Source organism: Megalops cyprinoides, chromosome 7 (genome assembly GCF_013368585.1).
Source record: "Megalops cyprinoides isolate fMegCyp1 chromosome 7, fMegCyp1.pri, whole genome shotgun sequence".
Lineage (NCBI taxonomy): Eukaryota > Metazoa > Chordata > Actinopteri > Elopiformes > Megalopidae > Megalops > Megalops cyprinoides.
In genome coordinates this window covers 29,508,641-29,527,758 of record NC_050589.1, presented here as the reverse complement: position 1 = coordinate 29,527,758, position 19,118 = coordinate 29,508,641, and the positions used below count along the sequence as shown (strand labels likewise).

Genomic DNA, 19,118 nt, shown 5'->3' with positions numbered 1-19,118 from the left:
CTGTCCAGTGAGGAGCCTTCACACTGTTACACAGTACTCTCCAATGAGGAGCCTTCACTCTGTTACACAGTACTCTCCAATGAGGAGCCTTCACACTGTTACACAGTACTCTCCAATGAGGTGCCTTCACACTGTTACACAGTACTCTCCAATGAGGAGCCTTCACACTGAGACCCAGTACCCTCCAATGAGGAGCTTTCACACTGTTACACAGTACTCTCCAATGAGGAGCCTTCACTCTGTTACACAGTACTCTCCAATGAGGAGCTTTCACACTGTTACACAGTACTCTCCAATGAGGAACCTTCACACTGTTACACAGTACTCTCCAATGAGGAGCCTTCACACTGAGACCCAGAGGTGACCATGTCCCTGACCTTAAAGGAACAGCCTTCCCAATAACAATTTACTGCACTGCCCATTACTTTTGAATGACGCAAAGTGGGGTATTGCATTTTTAAATGATATGTGTGTACAGTGAATGTGTGTGTTTGGCTCCATACACATACAAGTGTGTGTGTCTGTTTTTATGTGTGTGCAAATGTGTGTGTGTGCAGGGCTGCATCCTTGTGGAGCTGGAGAGAGGCCAGAGGGGGTTTGGCTTCAGCCTGCGAGGGGGGAAGGAGTACAACATGGGCCTGTTCATCCTGCGCCTGGCTGAGGACGGCCCTGCTCTCAAAGACGGGAGGATACATGTGAGTCACGGGGCCGGCCACCGGCGGGGCCGAGGGTTCCAATCCTCAGAGGGACACAGACACTGGTCTCCGCAGCAATTATCCTGAGTGATTGTAGTAAAACAAGGAAATAACCGAGGGCTCAGAGTGTTTATGCTTGTGGACTATAATTAATGCATGAAGCAGGGCCACTGCTGAGGGAGTGCATAAATAATCTGATGTACAGCGGTTGTGAGTTGTTTGCTCTGTTTTGTGCTTGTGTAGCACTGATGGATAGTGTGTTTGCAGGTTGGTGACCAGATAGTGGAGATCAATGGGGAGCCCACTCAGGGCATCACCCACACTCGGGCCATTGAGCTCATCCAGGCTGGGGGCAATAAAGTCCTGCTGCTTCTGAGACCCGGACTGGGCCTGGTTCCCGACCACAGTGAGTACTCATATACTGTGCACATAACACACGCAACATACAGAGTGAGTACTCATATACTGTGCACATAACACACGCAACATACAGAGTGAGTACTCATATACTGTGCACATAACACACGCAACATACAGAGTGAGTACTCATATACTGTGCACATAACACACGCAACATACAGAGTGAGTACTCATGTACGGTACACTTAACACACACCACTTACAGAGTGAGTACTCGTATACTCGTACACATGACGCGCACCGTACATACCAACCACAGGGAATATATATATTCTTATACACTGCATACAGTGATATACTCAACACACAGTGACCATAGTGGCTACTCAAGCTGTACACAGGCTGTACAGAGTACTGATATTATCTATCCTGGTTTTACGCACCTGTACATGCAGATCAGTGTGCTTATACACTGTAGACTGGTTTTACACACAGAGCACAGAAACACCAGCACACATACAGTGGATGGAAAAACACAAACGTGCAATGGAAATACACACACAAACACACACACACACACACAGGCTCGTTGAGGCTTTTGTCCCCACTGCGTTTTGGTGTGACAGGGTGCCAGGGTGCCTCTCTCACTCCTGCTTTCGCTGTGCCTCGGCACTCCTCTCTCTCTCGCTCTCTCTCCTCTTCCTCCAGGTCTGAACTCTTCCACCCTGTGCTTCTACATGAAAGCTGAGCACCACTAAAGGAATCACTGCTTTTCTTGGTCTGTCCCTAAACACCTTGGTAAATCTCTTCTTCCTTCTTCCTCCTCCTCCTCCTCATACTCCTCCTCCTCCTCACCACTCCTGTGTCTTCTTCTTAACAAAATCCCCTCCCCCGGCCACCCCGCCCCCTTCCCCAGCATTCCCCTGCAGTCAGATTACTACGGTGATGCGATACACACAGTGTGTCTGCTCCAAACGAAGGGTATGCAGTATTCAGAAACACAATGAATAAATAAAAATGCTGATTTGCGAGGCTTATTTATTCATGTACGTGTTGTAAATCTGAACGTTCTCGTGTCTGCGAGCTCCCAGAGGTTATTTTGAGGTTATTACGGCAACCATAGTGCTTCAGAGCTCTTAAAGTATTAAAAGCACTTGAATGTCACGCATCAGAGGAAGTTAACCAATAGGACGCAACTTGTGAGAAGGGAGCTGGGATGGAAGATGCAATGAGCCGCATTCCGCTCCTTTCAACAGAAACAGTAGAACGCATAACTGTGTGAATCGGGAATTATATCTAATACAAAATTAATCAGTTTCACAGGAGACAAGTCCATTTCACGTTTGGGTGTTGTGCCATACCTTTGCTCTGTCGCGTCTGGCAGCTCAGCATTTGGCAGCATTGAGAAAGTATTGAAATAGCAGGGCGTGGGAGGAAGTGTAATAAGTTTTCCTTTATGTACCAACCAATGTCACATCACAGTGCACATAATTTCAGTGTTGTCCAAAGGACATGAAATGAAGGCCTTCTGGGATTTGAACAGGGAGGGCAGCGGAGATAACGTTTCCTTCAGACAGTGACGAAACCCATATTTGCATTCTTGCAGCGGTGTTTATCATCTCAGAGTCTGATGTTTTTAATCCCCAGTCTAGCACGGTGGGCTAAAGCGAAGATGTGCAAACAGCTCTGTGTTTCATAATGCAGAGAGTTTTAGCTTTTCATCCAGGGAAGGTAGCTGTGGATGGAACATGTGGTGGTTTGCCTGTTTGAAGATTCTATCGTTTCGTTTTGTTCCAGATCAGAAGGATAAGAAGAACGTATCGCCCACAAGCTTGCCACGAATTTCAGCTTCTGATGAGTCGGTATCCCCTGCTTCTCCATCCACCATCTCCATCCCTACCTCCGAAGCCTCCCCAACATCCACTACCACCAGCGCCACCGCCAGCGCCACCACCACTGTCACCAGACAAGAGGACCCTCCTGGCCGGGACGCTGCCGCCCCCTCCTCCGGGCTGCCGGAACCCCGAGCCGACTTGGCCATCAGCCAGGCCGACATCGACAGAGCTGCCCCGGGCCAGGACCCGGCCCGAGAGCAGGCCGGTAAGCCCCGTGGCCAGCACCCACACTCCCACCACCACCACAAGCATTCCGCAAGCCCCGAGACCCTGGACCGCAAGTCCCTCCCCAAGAAAACTGAATCCAGCGCCTCCCACAGCGACAAGCCTGGCAGCCCGAAGAAAGCCAAGGGAGCACGGGCGGACGGGAGAGAGCGCTCGCGTAGCCCACGGAAGGCGGACAGGAACCTGGCCATCCCCGTCGACAGCAAGGACAGCTCCACCAGCGCCCGGGATGCGGAACCCAGCAAGGAGAGGAAGGCCCGTCCACAGAAGGAGAGCCGTGCCTCCAGCCCCAGGAAGTCCGCTGGGAAGGATCAGGATGCCGCTGCCAGGCAACCATCAAAGAGCCAGGACGAGCCGCAGAAGAGGGTGACGGGGCACCATCCCAGCACCGCAGGGGGAGATGGTAAAGAGAAGAGGCGCAAGGACGAGGACCCCAAACGCAGGCAGGAGAGGGAGGCGGCCGGAGGCAGGGCGGAGCCGACCAGGGTGGCCAATGAGCCGCGCAGGAAGGAAAAGGAAGCAGAGAGAGAGGCGGGGCCTCAGAGGTCCCACTCCCAGACACAGCGAGAGAAGGGCAAGGCAGAGGAGGCAGGCACCCTGAGCCGGAAGGGGCAGAGGGACATGGAGAGGGAGAGGGATCGGGAGAGGGAGAAGGAAAGAGAGAGGGATCGGGATCGGGAGGGCAGGGAGGCCAAGAGGAAAGGAACTCCAGGAGATGAGAACAAAAAAGATCCCAGGGGATCCACCAGTTCCATTCAGGAGCCCTCCTGCAATGGGAACACCATTAGCAAGAAGACACCCATCACCCCTGGCCCATGGAAGGTGCCCAGCACGGCCAAGATCATGTCCCAGTCGGAGGCGACCCGAGAGGGGAACTAATGCATCATGGACAATGTAGCCATTAGAAAAACAAGCAGCAATCATCTCACTGATTTAGTCAATCAGACTGGTCTGGGGTATTTCACTTTACTTTGTACTTGCATCATGCATCCATATTACTTAAGTGTACACATCAGTTTAACCCTCTCACCTCTGCGTCACGCAAAGTGGTGTCAGCGTTCTCCTTGTTTTTCTGCCTTATGTTTGCTTTTGTTTTTTTTGGGTTTTTTTTAAGAGGAGAAAGAAAAAACTGTTGGAGACACGTTCACATCTGTGAACTCTGTCTAGCCAACAGTGATGCCTATCAATCCTACTATGTGCCAAATGGGGACTCATGGGAAGAACAATATCCATGCCTCACCCTCTGTGTCCGGCTTTCGTATGCAGTGAAGGATGTTTGCATCTATTGCTCAGACATGAAGGAAGACATTCTCTGCTTCTACGGTCTACAGACCTGTGTACAGGCATTCAACAGCATTCCCCCCCTATGGGTTTGTTTTACTGCATGCATTTACAATGTTCTGTCAATGTTTTTTGATCGTGGACCTTTTTGACACCAAGGAGATCCTGCTCGCTGTTTTTCTGTCTGTATCTAGAAATCCAGTTCAGAGATGTTGATCGAATGTGTACACGTCGTGTGTAGACTCCAGATTGCTATGTAATCATCTGCTTTGCAGTGAATTTTAGACTATTTTCAAACCATAGACTTGATATGTATCTTTAAAAAAAAACGACCAGATACTTGTGGTTAAGTATATTGTTTACTACATGTATGTTTATGATAAAGCATATCTAACTTATTGAGATATATATGAAAAAAGAATATATAAATATATGTATCCATTCTGAGCCATTCCACATTTTGATGTAGTGCTCCAAGGTTCGTTCAGAGTACTTAGAGCCTGCACCATCCTCTTAATGGTCTTTAATGTTATCAGCTTCTCTTAGGTTGTCTGTAAAAATGTGTATACAACAAGCAGGCAGGTAAGTGTTGTTAGACATTGCAGTAGCTTGGACTGTCCTTTTATTAAATGTGTATATCATTTAGCTATGCATTTCCTGAACTACATGTGGGGAAAAAAAACAAGTTTGGTTTTCGTTTGTATTAATATGTGGCTACATTGTGCCCAAGGGTACCTTTCGTTAGCCATTTGTGGTAGCTAATGGATTCAAGTAAGCTGATTCAAAGGCGTACTGCTTCGTATTTCATGCACTCTAAAATATCAGCACTAATATGTCATTTTTCTCATAACAGTCAATATTTACATTATGTGTCATTTGCTTTGAAGTGCTAGGGGCTCAGCTTTCAATGTTGATGAAATGACTGACTCTTTGAAGATTTCATTACAGCACATTTCTGACAAGGCACCAACCAGTTATCTTGATGTCGCCAAAAGCAAAGCTCATTTGAAGTCTTAGAAAATCATAGCACAAAAAAATGGTTTTCTCTCATGTAAAAGGTGAACTGTGAAGTATCCTCTATGCATTTGTGCAAACTGGTAGATTTCATTTGTTTAATAATTCACATGGATCATACAGTTTGATGTTTCTGTAGGCATCATGTCAGAAGACATCATGTACTTACAAGTGAAGGATGAGCTCCAGGAACATAAGTGTTGACATTTGATCGTACCACTTTGTGTATGTGTACACGCAGATCTAAGACCATGAAATGCTAAACAGTATGCCTTTTGTATTACCTACTGTACAAAGTGAACAATGATTTAACAATGGCTGGCTACTGAGTTGTTATGTCTTGGAAACACAGTTTCATTCTAGTGTTGAATCAGTTGAACGATTTCTCAGAATTAAACTACACAAATATACATGAAGCTTCCAAAGAAAATGTTTCACATTGTGAAAACCACTTTTATACTCAAGCAGTCTGTCTAAGGTTTCATTCACCCTGCTGGCAGTATTGGGGAATGTACATCAGAAACTAACAATGTAGTGGTTTGGATTTGGGCAGCCAAGAGGCGGGTCTAATGGCAAGAGCGGGCAAACTCATTGTTTTATCCCATTCCCAGCTAATACAGAATATTCTCACAGTATTGCAGTAGTAAAGTGAGCTCTGTGTGATAGCTGGGCTTACTGTCTGTTTCATGACATTTTGAGAAAATCCAGTGTTGTGGGGCCTAGGTATTTAGCCACAGAACTGGACTCAGAATCAAACTAAAATGGAACAGGCTGTAGAGTGTGGTTTGCTTTTCTGTACTCTTGAACACTATGTTTCTTGTGCATGTTCCACGATGCTGCCAACTCAACTGTGGTGTTAAGATGACATATCTTTTGGTCTGCAACATGTACTTCTGTCTTCTGCACTGATGGTCTTCTCCCCAAATTTCTCATTGCCCATATCAGTGTCTGTATATAATAACGTGGCCTTGCATTGCTTTAAAAGAAAAAAGCCTTTTGGTCTCTACATTATGTGGTAGTTGTAAATGTTTATAAATTGTACAGCACCTTTATAAATACTTGCAGAGTCCTCATTCAGAAAAAAAAAATCTGTAAATCGCTCCATTATTTTTTTAAGTAATTGAAGAGAAAACGATTTAAAGTGGAAAACGGAAATTACCCGGTCATGGCATTCTGTTCATGCACTGTAAAATAAAGTTTTACTGAAAAATCACACTTGGCTCATTTTATTTACTTTTCCTCCTCAGTGTCTTTTATTATAATCATTGGGTTAACAAGTTATTCAGTGTAATATTACAAGGTCTTAGTTCATAGTTTATCATATAAAAACTATGCATATCTCAGATTTTACAGACTATTTTAATCACTCATAGTGCCAATATTGTGACTTGTAGCATATTTTGATACATGAATACACAACTACAAAAACGAATGTACACACACACACACAGTAAACAGCAAAACAGATCAAAATAATACGAAATGACAGCCCAAAGTACCCTCTACAGCCCCTTTTGTCGTGGAAATAAAATTTGCTCTAAAATTATTGCTCAGTTGAATTTTCCTGAAACTAGCCCACTTCATGTCATTCTGTACAAAACAAACAAAAATAATATTGGCCGCAATACGAGCGTTTATGCCGACAGTTGCCAGCTTCCCAGGCTGCAACATATGCTGGAACAACGGTTAGAGGACACGGCTGTGTTTGCACAGGTGTGCACTGACCGACGATAAACGGTTTTTAATTTTTAAAAGATCACTAAACTTCGGTCTGCATGTACTCACCGAAATCAGAGTAATAAAACCGACCGTCAAAGAATTGCTGGCCATTGTTTTTTGCATACGCGGGCAGGAAAGAAAAGGGTAGGCTGTTTCATTCATTTAGCGTCAAATGACAGACGAGCACGACTAGTCGAATACCACGTTTTATGCGTCGAATAGCTTCAACAGAATCCCGAGTAACTTGTGTTAATGTTGGTTGCAGCCGATATGTTTAATGTAATCGTTTGCTGCTTTACCATAGCAAACAACGTAACTCAAACAAACCTCTCTGTCGAATTGCCCTTTAAATAACAGTTGCGCCTCGTGCATTTCCACATGACCCAGACTATCTCGCCTCGCTTGCAGTCGGAGGTCCGCCCAACCTATAAACCATTACGTCAGTCACAGGAGAAGACGCGTGCAGTCGCGCACGCATCCCCTTTTCACAACTCCATGTCCCAGATAGACTTGCAGCAGTAAAGAACTACAAACCCCACAAGTCATCAAAACTGAGCTTGCGCACAAAGTGAAATACGTTAGAGAACTACAAGATGTCGGCTTTTGATAGGATGCTTTTAAAGAACTACAAGTCCCATTAAAGTTGCGTCCTGCCATATCCATAGCCATTTAAATCTACGTGCAAAATGGCTGCGCAGGTCGGTTTGGTTCGCGTAAAAGTAGAAGAAAAGGTGAGAGACAGCCTGGATAAAACAACCAAAGAGAAGAAAAAGAAGAAAAAAAGGGAGTGCTCTCCTTCCGTCGATAAGAGGCCCGAGAAAGAGGCAAAGAAAGTAAAGTTGCATCACCATCACCACCATCTACACGTTCAACAACGGATACACCAGCCGCATCAACAACAACAACAACAACAGCAAAATTCTCAACCCCGTAGCTTTAGTTCGGAACAGGCACCATTGCAACGTCACCATCATCACCATCACCACCACGGCGTTAAGAAAGAATCCTTACTCGGCGGCCCCCCACGGAAGGTGGCTCCGTCGCAACTCGAGCAGAAACCGCTTCCTCCGGTCCTGCCGCCAGTCCAGCCTGGGCTGTTCACTTTCACTCCGCTCAAAGTCGCTAAGGCCAAGACCCACAACAACAAGGAGAAACACTGCGACAAAGACCTGAAACTCAAGCCCAAGAAAGAAAATACCGAGGCCAACGTGAAAGCAGGACTAAGCAAGAAAAAGAAAGGTAAAACGATGCAGAACCAAGCATTTCAGCCACTGACACAATTTCAGATCTTCACTAGCTAGCGTGATTACGACTGGGCTGTGATCTCGACCACGCGTGCTGCGCTGCCCCATCGCATGTGGCTTGGCAACAGTGTAGCAGTAAAACTTGCTGCAGTTTGGCAAATGCAGCACGTGTGGTACTCTTCATTCTGTTTGTTTACATCCCTTTGATTTACCTTCAGGCTGGACGAACCAGACAGCTATCTGACTTACTAACTACTGTTCGTTTGTCGTCAGATTGTCAACATTAACATCTCTCCACGGAGTTGTGTAAAGCAAAATGAACGGTTGGCGACACTCAGTCGATAGCTCAACAATTTGCGATTCTCTATTTAAATGTTTTCGTAGTTATTTATGTCATTTACCTTTAAGCGTTGTATTAATGAGTATATATATATATGTCACCTTAGTAGAATAGTATGTCATCAGTGATTTGTCTCTGTACCGGGTGCTCGGTTTCCTTCAGTGTAATGTGTTGTTTATTGCAGTACCCTTACTCCTGTTTGTTGGACATAATGAGAGCAGTCTTGTTGCAACAGTCCATGGTTAAGTTTGAAGTACTTAATGTTATTATTTCAGCCTAAGAAGACGACTCCTAATGAAATGATTGTGTAGGACGCTGAACTGAATTGTCTAAGTTGCCACTTATGGTGAAGCACTAAAATATTGCTTTTTCAGAGGGTCTCTAGGTCTAACGCAAGCTAGGTTTGGCTATGTAATAGAGTGCATTTGAGCTTGCTGAATTTGCAAGAAAGTTTAATGTGTGCATGGATAAAAGATCATATAAAAGGGAAATGGTTATTGCATGAGTTCAACTGTAAATGCAAGTGAAGCAGTAAAGTGTTGCTCTTCAGAGGGTCATGTAAATAAAACCTCCACAGGAAAATGATCAGACTTTAAGTGAGGCTAACATGAAACTTTCAGACCACTTTTCACAGACTGAGTGCATGAAGGCGAGACCTTTCCATTTATTTTGCACGGCTCTGAAATATTTCTGTGGATGAATTAAGTTTCACATCACTGCGTTTTATCTAAGACAGAAATAGCGTGACATTACTGTCTGAGTGACTAATTACCTGATTGGTCAGGACTGCAAACCACAAAATGTGCATTACCCAGTGTAACTCCCCCAATAAGTATCATATTAGGCTCTGCTTCCTCAGCACTGCCCACTTTGATTTCTGACTTTTCTTTTTTCTTTCTTTCTTTCCCCCAATCTCCCTCGCAGAGGCTCGCGATGAGAATGGCAAAACGCAGGCCGTGGACGAATTCTTGTTGAAGAAGAAGAAGAAGAAAAGGAAGCACCGCGAGGATGAGCGGGGCAAGCGGCTCAAGATGTATCACAAGGAGGTGCAGACCGTGTGTGCCGGCCTGACGGAGGACCTGCCCCCGACCCTGCCCCCGGGCGACCCCACCCTGACTTACCTGAAGGACGAGGAGCGCTGTCAGGCCGGCTCGGATGTGGACGAGTACCGCACACCCAGAGGCGTCCAGACGCCCTTCCTGTCCCACCAGGACCACTCCATCCGGAGCTCCTTCCTGCAGACGGGCTCGCGGTATGGCCGGCTCATCCACGAGGAGCGGCAGGCCAACGGCGGCGCCGCCGTCCTGCACGCGTACGCCGACGAGCTCTCCTTCCTGCCGCCGGGCGAGATGGAGCGCTTCGCCCAGGAGTTCCTGCAGCTGGCCTTCGACGAGTGCCCCCGGGGCGCCGCCCGCTACGCCCTGGCCGTGGTGCACGGAGCTGCCTCCTACCTGCCCGACTTCCTCGACTACTTCGCCTTCAACTTCCCCAGCACGCCTGTCAAGATGGAGATCCTGGGCAAGAAGGACATCGAGACCACCACTATCGCCAACTTCCACTCTCAGGTAGGCAGGGCGTTTGGTCCAAAAAAACTTTGTTGTGTGAAACAGGCACTGGTTCATGTTACTGATGTGTGACATACAGGATGGTGCATCAGTATGAGGTAGTGCTGGGTACAATAAGACACTTTAACTACAGAATCACAGAGAATCACACTGGCTAAACGGAGAATCATAGGTCCAAATCCAGGCTGAGACTCTGAGGTTCTGTTATGACAAGGTGCTGGTCCTGTAGCTAAACCACAGATTTTCTCTCATGATCAGATATTCAGCTCCAGTGCTCCTTCTATCTTCCATTCTGTGGAGGTTCTGTTTGATGAAAGGAAATTTTGATGCTGCCTGTGTTCTAATCCTATGGATGTTCTGTTTTAGAACATGGCTGTTCAAATATGTTTGCAATGTGCTGAAAAATTAGAACGCTTGTAGCTTCACCAATGTATGAGAGAGAATTTTCAATGTGACTTGCACCAAGCTGACTGTCTGGTCTACATTTAGAGAATCTGTGGCTAAACTGGCAGTTTAAGGATGCAGTGTCATCTGTTTAAAAAGTCACTCCATGTCAAATTGGATTCATTATGGCATGACCAAATCAAATTTTCTTGGAAAGTTTGCACATTTCATTTCCACTGCATTGTGGGGGAAAAGACCTGAACCATTATATCAGTATTTGCAGTTGTTGTCTTTCTTCTGTTTTTTTCATACACCTTTGTAAGATCTTTTTTTTAATCCATAAATTTTGCATACTTTTGGGGAAGATGTTCCACGGACATCAGATTTTCCCTCTGAGATTTGAACAGTTCATGTAAGTCTCGTGGCGGGCAAGGGTTAGCAACGGGTCCACTTACCCTCTCGGTTCACGTTGGCTTCTGCAAAGTAGGCTACAGTACAAGGTACATTAGCGCGCGCGAGAGCAGTGCTGTCCCCATGCCAGTTTTCGCTGTTGCCTGGAGGCCTTGGAGAGCAACTCCTCCTGTCACGGTTAACAGCTCTCCTTGGCAAGATCTGACAACCCAAAGATTAGACTGTTGACACAGTCCCCGGTGTTTGAACAGTCAAATTTGCAGAAAGCTGGCTGGCGCTTTGAGTCGCTCCTCGGCGCTAATGGGGAGAGGAGAGCAAAACGAATGCGTTACACTGGGTGCTTTGTGTGGTTATCGCAGTTTGCTGCAGTCGCTGAGTCTGGAAAGCATGTGTGCTGCACTCCTCCCCACCGCCCAAGTCACTAGCGCTTCCCCTCTCGCAGTTTTCAGCCACTTCAAGCCCGCGCGGCAGAGATATAAATAGTTACGTTGTTTGGGGCTGCAGAAAACCGCTGTGTTATCCTGGAATTGTGTCGTGCGTGTGTGTGTGTGCGTGCATGTGTGTGTGTGCGCACAGCAGTCTTCATATTTATTAATGCCGAAAGTTATTTAAATAGGAACAGAAACATGATATAGCAGAAAGAATACAAAATGATTTGATAATTATTGGATAATTATTTATGCTTAAAATAAAACATGCTGTAATTGAATCTTAAACAGTTCATGGATATGGAGGGTACTATATATGTACATGTATGGATGGATATAACTTTTTAAAATTAGTGAGTAGCTTGTATATGAATATCACTATTTAGACCTGTATCAATATTGTTCTTTATCACGTTGCTTAATTTAAGTCTACATGTGTCCTACTGGAGCATGAGTTTCAGCTTGCAACCTGCTTTATTGTTTTACTATTATTGAACTGTTCTGAAGAATAAAGCTAGGAATAGCCTTGCATATTACCCCAGTTCAGGGTGTCAGCTTAGTAAATAACTATTAATGACTGATGATAATTTAGTCAGTATTATTGAATTATGATAATGGTTTAACCCACAGAGGCATTTGTGTTTACACAAATGAATTTTTAACTTTTGGAACGGTTGTTTGAGCAAATAGGTACAGATAAGGTTCATTTTTCAGCTTTGTTCCAGTGATGGGCCTCAGCTGACAGCCCTCAGGTGTTCTCTGTGTCACTGTGACATACTGCGTCCTCAGGTCCGCTCGCTGTGCTGTCCTTGCAGGTGAATCGCACTTACTGCTCTGGGACGTACCGGGCTGGTCCCATGCGACAGATCAGCCTGGTCGGGGCCGTCGACGAGGAAGTGGGCGATTATTTCCCAGAGTTCCTGGACATGCTGGAGGAATCCCCCTTCCTGAAGGTAAGCGAAAACTCAGTGTTGTGGAGAGTCCGATGATGGGAACTGTGTAGGCAAAAGGAAGAGTGGCATTTCATGGAAGGAATTTGAAAACAGAAGTGCATTGACTGCTTTGGTTTTAGTCAGACAGTATAATCTGTGGAATTTACATCGCACATTTGTATTGTAAGCACACAATTCCCAGAGAATCTGAACTTTGTGGAGTTTGTCTTTGCCCTGTCCTCTGGGCTCCCCTGCTGTGTGGCACATGCTTGTTCAGGTTTGCTGATGGCTCTCTCTGTCACATATTTGTGTGTAATAATGCTGCACGAATGCCTCAAGTTTTCCTGCGCAAGTGTGACTTTGTGTCATCCCTCTGTGTGTGTGTGTGTGTGTGTGTGTGTGTGTGTGTGTGTGTGTAGATGACTCTGCCCTGGGGCAGTCTGTCCAGCCTGAAGCTGGAGTGCCGTTCCCAGAGTGACGATGGACCCATTATGTGGGTTCGGCCAGGGGAGCAGATGGTGCCCACTGCCGACATGCCCAAGTCCCCGTTCAAACGACGCAGGTAGCCACTCCAAAACTCCTCTGTCTTCCAGTTCAGGGCTCCTCTGGGTGCTGGGCTCTTGAGTTGCTAGGATACATGTGTTTTTGCATGTTTGTGTGTTAGCTTTTTTCATTTGTAAGTGTACATCATTCTAGATGTGACCCTTGTTGTAGTCTTTGTAGCATTTTGGCTAATGAAGGACTGCTTATTCCAATGTTAGCATTTCATTTTCATGAATTATTGATTTGACCAGAGGTCCCTCTGAAGAGGTTTTATTTCTCATTTCCTGCTACGGGCTATCCAAAAAGGAACATCCGTGGGTGAGATGAGGTGTAATGACAGACATATGTATGGATAAAAGCAGGACTATTTTTGTTTGTCAAATCCCTGGAAATCATTTGTAAAAGCGCTTGTTCACTCTGACTTTCATATAATGATCAGCCTTGGTAACAGATGGCCTTTGAAAGATGTTCACACACACGCAACAGTGGTAGAAGGTTTTTCATTTTATTTCAGCTTGTTTCCTCATTGCAGTGTCAGACTGATGTGTCAGACTGATGTGTCACACCTCTCTCCCTTCCTGTTGTCTCCAAGGTCGATGAATGAGATCAAGAACCTCCATTATCTGCCGAGGACCAGCGAGCCGCGGGAGGTCCTGTTTGAGGACCGGACACGTGCACACGCCGATCACGTGGGGCAGAGCTTTGACTGGCAAAGTACAGCGGCGGTCGGGGTGCTGAAGGCTGTGCAGTTCGGCGAGTGGTACGTGCCAGATGGCCACCCACCAGCACATTTCCCCCATTTTGATTTGTGCCAACAGATTGAAATGCATTTTTTAAACAAGTCAACCTTATCTATAAGCTTGGCTTGAACTTGGCTGGCATGGCTGGGCTCTGAAACAAATGGCAAACAATGTCATGTTTTCTTTGCATTCCAGGAGCGACCGGCCCCGGATAACCAAAGATGTGGTCTGTTTCCACGCAGAAGACTTCAGCGACGTGGTCCAGAGGCTTCAGCTAGACCTCTATGAGCCACCTGTGTCCCAGGTAGGTATTTGCGTGCTCTGGGTCCTGAAAGGGAGACATCGCACATCTGGGTGTTAATGTTTCCATTGAGGTGAGAAAAGAGTTCTACGGAAGTGAACTCTTGACCAAAGGTTAGCCAGGCTATGTTGGATCTCGTTTGCCCTTTTCCACACTGGGCCCATGGGTGCTGGCGGGTGAGTGAGCAGCTGGGCATGACATACTCCCCCTGTGTCATTCATGAGTCACCTGCTTCCCGTCCGCCTCATACCGAGGGTGGCAGCAGCAGGATGCAGGATCGCCTGTATGTCAGGGGTCAGTCTGCGGTCAGATGTCACCCCAAAACACCGGCCAAACGTGGAATTAAGGCCAGCTCCTCGGGTCAGTCTCAGGAAAAAAAAATGTGAGGTGACAGCTTTTCTTTCACATTTGTTTGCTTAACATTTATGGTGGCGTACTTTGGAGGGAAGGGGGGCGGGATGACTGCTTTCTGACTGGGCCGCTATCTTTAGACTTGCATTTCTGGCACTAGAAGGTCACTGCAAATCAGAAGAGAAATCAAAAGGACTTAAACACGAGATAAAACTGTGTTTGGATTTACGTTGTTAGGGAGTTAGTCTCGTGACTAATTGGTGCTTGGAAATTTGTACTCTCCTTACTTGTGTTTGGAGTTTAGTTTAGTTTCATGGATTCATAACACTTTAGTCTTATTCCTGGCCTAGAATTTTCTTTTATTAATACAGAGGTCATCTTAATCTCCAGCTACTTATTAAACAGGTGGAGTAGAGGGAGGAGTAGAGTATGTTACCCATAATCCTGCTCTCTCGCTGCAGTGTGTTCAGTGGGTGGACGACGCCAAACTGAACCAGCTTCGGCGGGAGGGGATCCGCTACGCCCGGGTGCAGCTGTGCGATGACGACATCTACTTCATCCCCCGCAACGTCATCCACCAGTTCAAGACCGTGTCGGCCGTCTGCAGCCTGGCCTGGCACATCCGCCTCAAGCAGTACCACCCCGCGGAGGAGGACAAGCCCTCCGATCAGAGCTGTGCCCAGGACTCCGCCCGCTCCGACACCAAAGTGCCCCTCTGCCGCCAGCCGCAGGCAGAGACTGCCCCGGAGGCTGCTGCAAAGGTAGAGGAGACTGTGTTCCAAAGGCCAGCCACTCCTCCTCGAGAGCCTCCGGCTGCCGCTGCCCCGCTGCCGGCTAGGTCCGCCCCCCTCGCTCCTCCTCACAAAGAGCCTGACCCAGTCTCTGCCTCCTCTGGCCCAGCTCCGCCCCCAGGATTACCCACGCACCCACAGGCCCCTACCCAGTCGGGCCCAGACTGCCCACCTCTACATTGTGAGCCCCAATACCGACCAACAGATCTACCCAAATAACAGCCTCTTCTGCCAGGATATGCTTTTGCCTGCAAAGGGATTGAGAGAGGTTTATTTAAAGACAAAAAGGACTCTTTGAGAACATGACTGACATTCCACAGTGTCAAAAAGGAAATGTGGACTGTATTTCTTAATACATGCAGATTGTGTGTTTGACTTTTTTTATTTATAAGGCATTGTTTGATCAAGGGATGACCTCTGAAGTAGATTTTGGTTCATTTTGGCCAAAGTGTGTCATTTAAAGAGTTATTTACTCAGATGTTTTCAGTTTTATATTGACCAGTATGTTGACCAGAAATCTCTTTCCCGTTAGCCTGTTTCATGAGGATGATTTAATTGGTTTCACAGAAAAAGTGCCTGCCGCGTATGAGAAACGGCAATTGTGGCTCAGAAGAAAATTACGTAGGCCTGTTAATTTACACTGTACGTATTTTTACTTTCTGAAACTATTCACATGAAATTCAAACCCATCGCAGTGGAACCCTGTCTTTTTCACTGATGTGCAAAAGTTCCAGTTTTGTGTCTATTAAGAGTGCAAGGAGGAAGCCTTGAATTTTTTTTTATTCACAATACAGAATAAAAAGCAGCTAATATTTAAAGCAGATCTTTCCGGATCTCTGGTATCCATTGTCAGGTCTTTAAAAATAATCAAAAAGTTATTACCTAAAGGGAAGAGCTCCCTGAAGAGACACAGCCATGACAGAAAATGCAGCTACTAAAAAGGCATCACGTTTCAATTTTTCCGTGCACATTTCAGGGTGAATATCTAGGATGGAATCAATCTCTCAGGAAATCTCGTCTGTCAGGCACCTTTTCCAGATGGAAGAGTTACCTTTTAAAAGGAGATAGAGGGATTGTCCCTCTAGGCTTTAGTGTAAAAGCAGTGCGGTCAAGCAGAGAGAAGGTGTCCCTGCACAGGTGAATGGACAGAATTTCAGCCACTTTTGGTTGTCTGCTTTTCGTCTCGTAGCTTCAGACTTGACCTGTGCCTACGAATGAGACTCGGTCATCACATTCACTTCCCACTTTAATTCTGCAGTGCTAATTTATGGCATCCTACAAAGTGGTTTCATTGTCAGGATTTGTCAATTTCCTACAAGGAAAGACAGGTTAGGCTCACTGAGGTACGTGAAACAAAATGGCTTCCACACATTTAAACGTCTAATTCATAGAAGTGCCCTTGTGCATTATCATCTTAACCATCTTAAGGTGGTTTGTTGCTTCAGTTTGCAAAGGTAACTACTCGGAACATATCTTCAGACCCCTGAGAGTGTTTAAGTTACTGCTGAACTGTGATGGTGGTAAATATGGCCTTTTTATATCACTGCTGTTGCACAGATTCATTTCTTTGGAAGAGTGTGGATGAGCTGATTATACTGGGCTTGTTGAATAAAAGCTGTCGAGGAGATGTAAAGATCAGTGAATCTTGGCAGTGTTCAGCAATGGCAAAAAAAAACCCAGTGTTGAGCACTTGGAGTACTTGTGATTTCAGTCAGGGCAGTCTGTTTTGTGTGTGTCTGTTAGTGCTCCTCAGAGCAGTGTTGAGCAGGCACTTAAAGTAACATTGGCTGGCTCTCCAATCATTTAATATATGGCAATGATCTAGCATTCTTCCAGGGTTTAGAGCTAGAAAAAAGCCCAGAATCCTCAATCTTTTCATGGGAAGGATTTTATCAATATTTTTCTCTTGCATATTTCACAAATTTTGCAATACAGGCTGCACAAAGTATCCACTGCTCCCAGGCATTCTGTGTAATTTTGTGCTGTTTGTATTATGTGTTTTTTTTTTTATAGCGGGTATTTCTTTTCAGATGCAAATTTTCATTGTTTTTACTTTAAAGCGTAACCATTTGACCATGTGAAATGATTTTCAGAAAATGAAGAAAGGTTTTGCACAATTTTGAGACAGCGATATAAAAAGTGGCGCTTAGGACGGCAGTTTCACTGCACAGGATCGTAGCATGTCTGAAGCCAGATGAGCAGGCTATGGAACATGGCGGTCTTCCTGTGGAGTAGAAAGGAAAACCTGTCTTCGGGCCACCTTATCAGTAATGTTAATGACACTGCTGATGTTGTACGGAGCAGGAAATGCTCTTTAAATGTTTTTTGCTTGTGATCCGTTAATAGGAATAATATTTACCTGCATTAGTTCAGCCAGTCGTGAAAATGTAGTATAGTGTGAAACATACTTTGAGATATGTGCACTTAAAACATGCCCCCCCCCAAATACCCATAATGGTTTATATGATGCTTTTTTTTTTTTTTTTTTTTTTTTACACTGTTGAAGAGTAACACAATAGTTTCAGAGTGCAATGTGGTAGCCGCTGTTTTGAGTCTAGTTATGTATGTAGGTAATGTATTTTACACCTGATGTGCTCCTGCTGGAGGCAGTATTGCATTGAAAGGGATAAAACTGCTCAACTGGCTTGTGGCACAAGAGACAGCGTTTGTTTTGTCTCATTATTCTTGACCGAATTTCGGATGTGTTTGGTCGTTATTACAATGTCGTCCTGGCCATCCTTCCTGCTAAAATTTCCGGCGCATCTCTGAGAGCGCTAAAGCGATAAAGCTGTCTGTGTTTTAACTGTGGTCCGGTGTCCTTACTAAGTGCTGACTAGACGATTGCATCGAGATTGGAATGCATCCATATCAGAATGAACAATTCAACACCAGCTAAATATCTAAATATGAGTGTCCCCGTGGTAACGCCTTTATGTTTGGTGAAATGAAAATGAGATAAAATGGCACTGTTCTTGTGCCATCCAAATGAACGCATCTCTGAGTGCCTTTGAGCCAGTGTCGTACTCTCGCCTTCACCTGTGGTGTTTGTCAACAGCTTTTCTTTGTGTTGTGAGTGGCATCAACAGTGGGGGAGCTCCATGGAGCCCAGCTCACGCTTAGGTGAGCGCTTAAGATTCGGCATATCGTGGTGGTTCACCTGTCACCTTGGTGTGACCAAACAGAGGGTCACCTGACCTGTGATGCTCTGTGATGTCACTGTCTTGATGCCCTGACCTCTGAAACCACAAGCCAGAAGTCTGACTTTGATCATGATAGTAATCTGTTGAGCTGTGCCTGTTCAGTGTAAGGGTTTATCTGCAGCAAGTATGACATATACACTTTGTATATTGTAATCCAGACTTTAAAAGAAGTTCAGTGTGTAAAAATTCTCCTTGCACATTTTCTGTTTAGTTTAGGATTGGATGTGATCAGTTTTCCAGTAAAGAAAAATGATTTCTACCATTTTCAATAGATTCAAAGGGTTAGCATTTAGAAAGTGAATTTCTAGCTCAATTAGAGGTTTTAAAGAAATCGGCAGCTAATTTTACTGTTTTATGTTTGTTTTGTTTTTCCTCTGTTTTTGATTGTATTATATGTCTTAGGAAAGTTTGCCTGGGGATCAAGGCATGCTTTGTGTTACAGTAATATCACTAGTAGCTCTTGTTGATGTCTGTATTGAGGATTCTCTTTACCTTTTTAAAATAATTAAAATTATAAATATGTTAGTATGATCAGATCATCAAGATGGACTCTTTTTGGTAAATATAATCATTATGATTTACATTTAATAGAGCTCTGTAAAAGGTGTGGATCTTTTCAACTGTATAATTGTGTAAACACACATACGCAATGGAATGCATAGACTTTCTTGTATTTTTTTAAATAAATCATTTTAAAAT

General features: G+C 45.2%; 2 protein-coding genes across 2 annotated transcripts in view; both read left to right on the top strand.

Moving 5' to 3' along the window:
* Nucleotides 1-5,876, top strand: part of LOC118781311 (membrane-associated guanylate kinase, WW and PDZ domain-containing protein 3-like) — a 117,304-nt gene extending 111,428 nt beyond the window's left edge. The window contains exons 19-21 of the mRNA XM_036534291.1: nucleotides 558-695; nucleotides 963-1,101; nucleotides 2,853-5,876. Coding sequence (XP_036390184.1) covers nucleotides 558-695; nucleotides 963-1,101; nucleotides 2,853-4,054 — 1,479 coding nt within the window. The 3' untranslated portion in view covers nucleotides 4,055-5,876. The remainder of the gene's footprint in view (nucleotides 1-557; nucleotides 696-962; nucleotides 1,102-2,852) is intronic.
* Nucleotides 5,877-7,860: 1,984 nt separating this feature from the next.
* LOC118781310 (lysine-specific demethylase 9) lies at nucleotides 7,861-17,656 on the top strand. The gene is made up of 7 exons (XM_036534290.1): nucleotides 7,861-8,428; nucleotides 9,698-10,338; nucleotides 12,377-12,514; nucleotides 12,913-13,055; nucleotides 13,629-13,796; nucleotides 13,972-14,080; nucleotides 14,890-17,656. The coding sequence occupies exons 1-7, from the start codon at nucleotides 7,876-7,878 to the stop codon at nucleotides 15,436-15,438; spliced, it is 2,301 nt and encodes a 766-aa protein (XP_036390183.1). The 5' UTR covers nucleotides 7,861-7,875; the 3' UTR covers nucleotides 15,439-17,656.
* The last annotated feature ends 1,462 nt before the right edge of the window (nucleotides 17,657-19,118 follow it).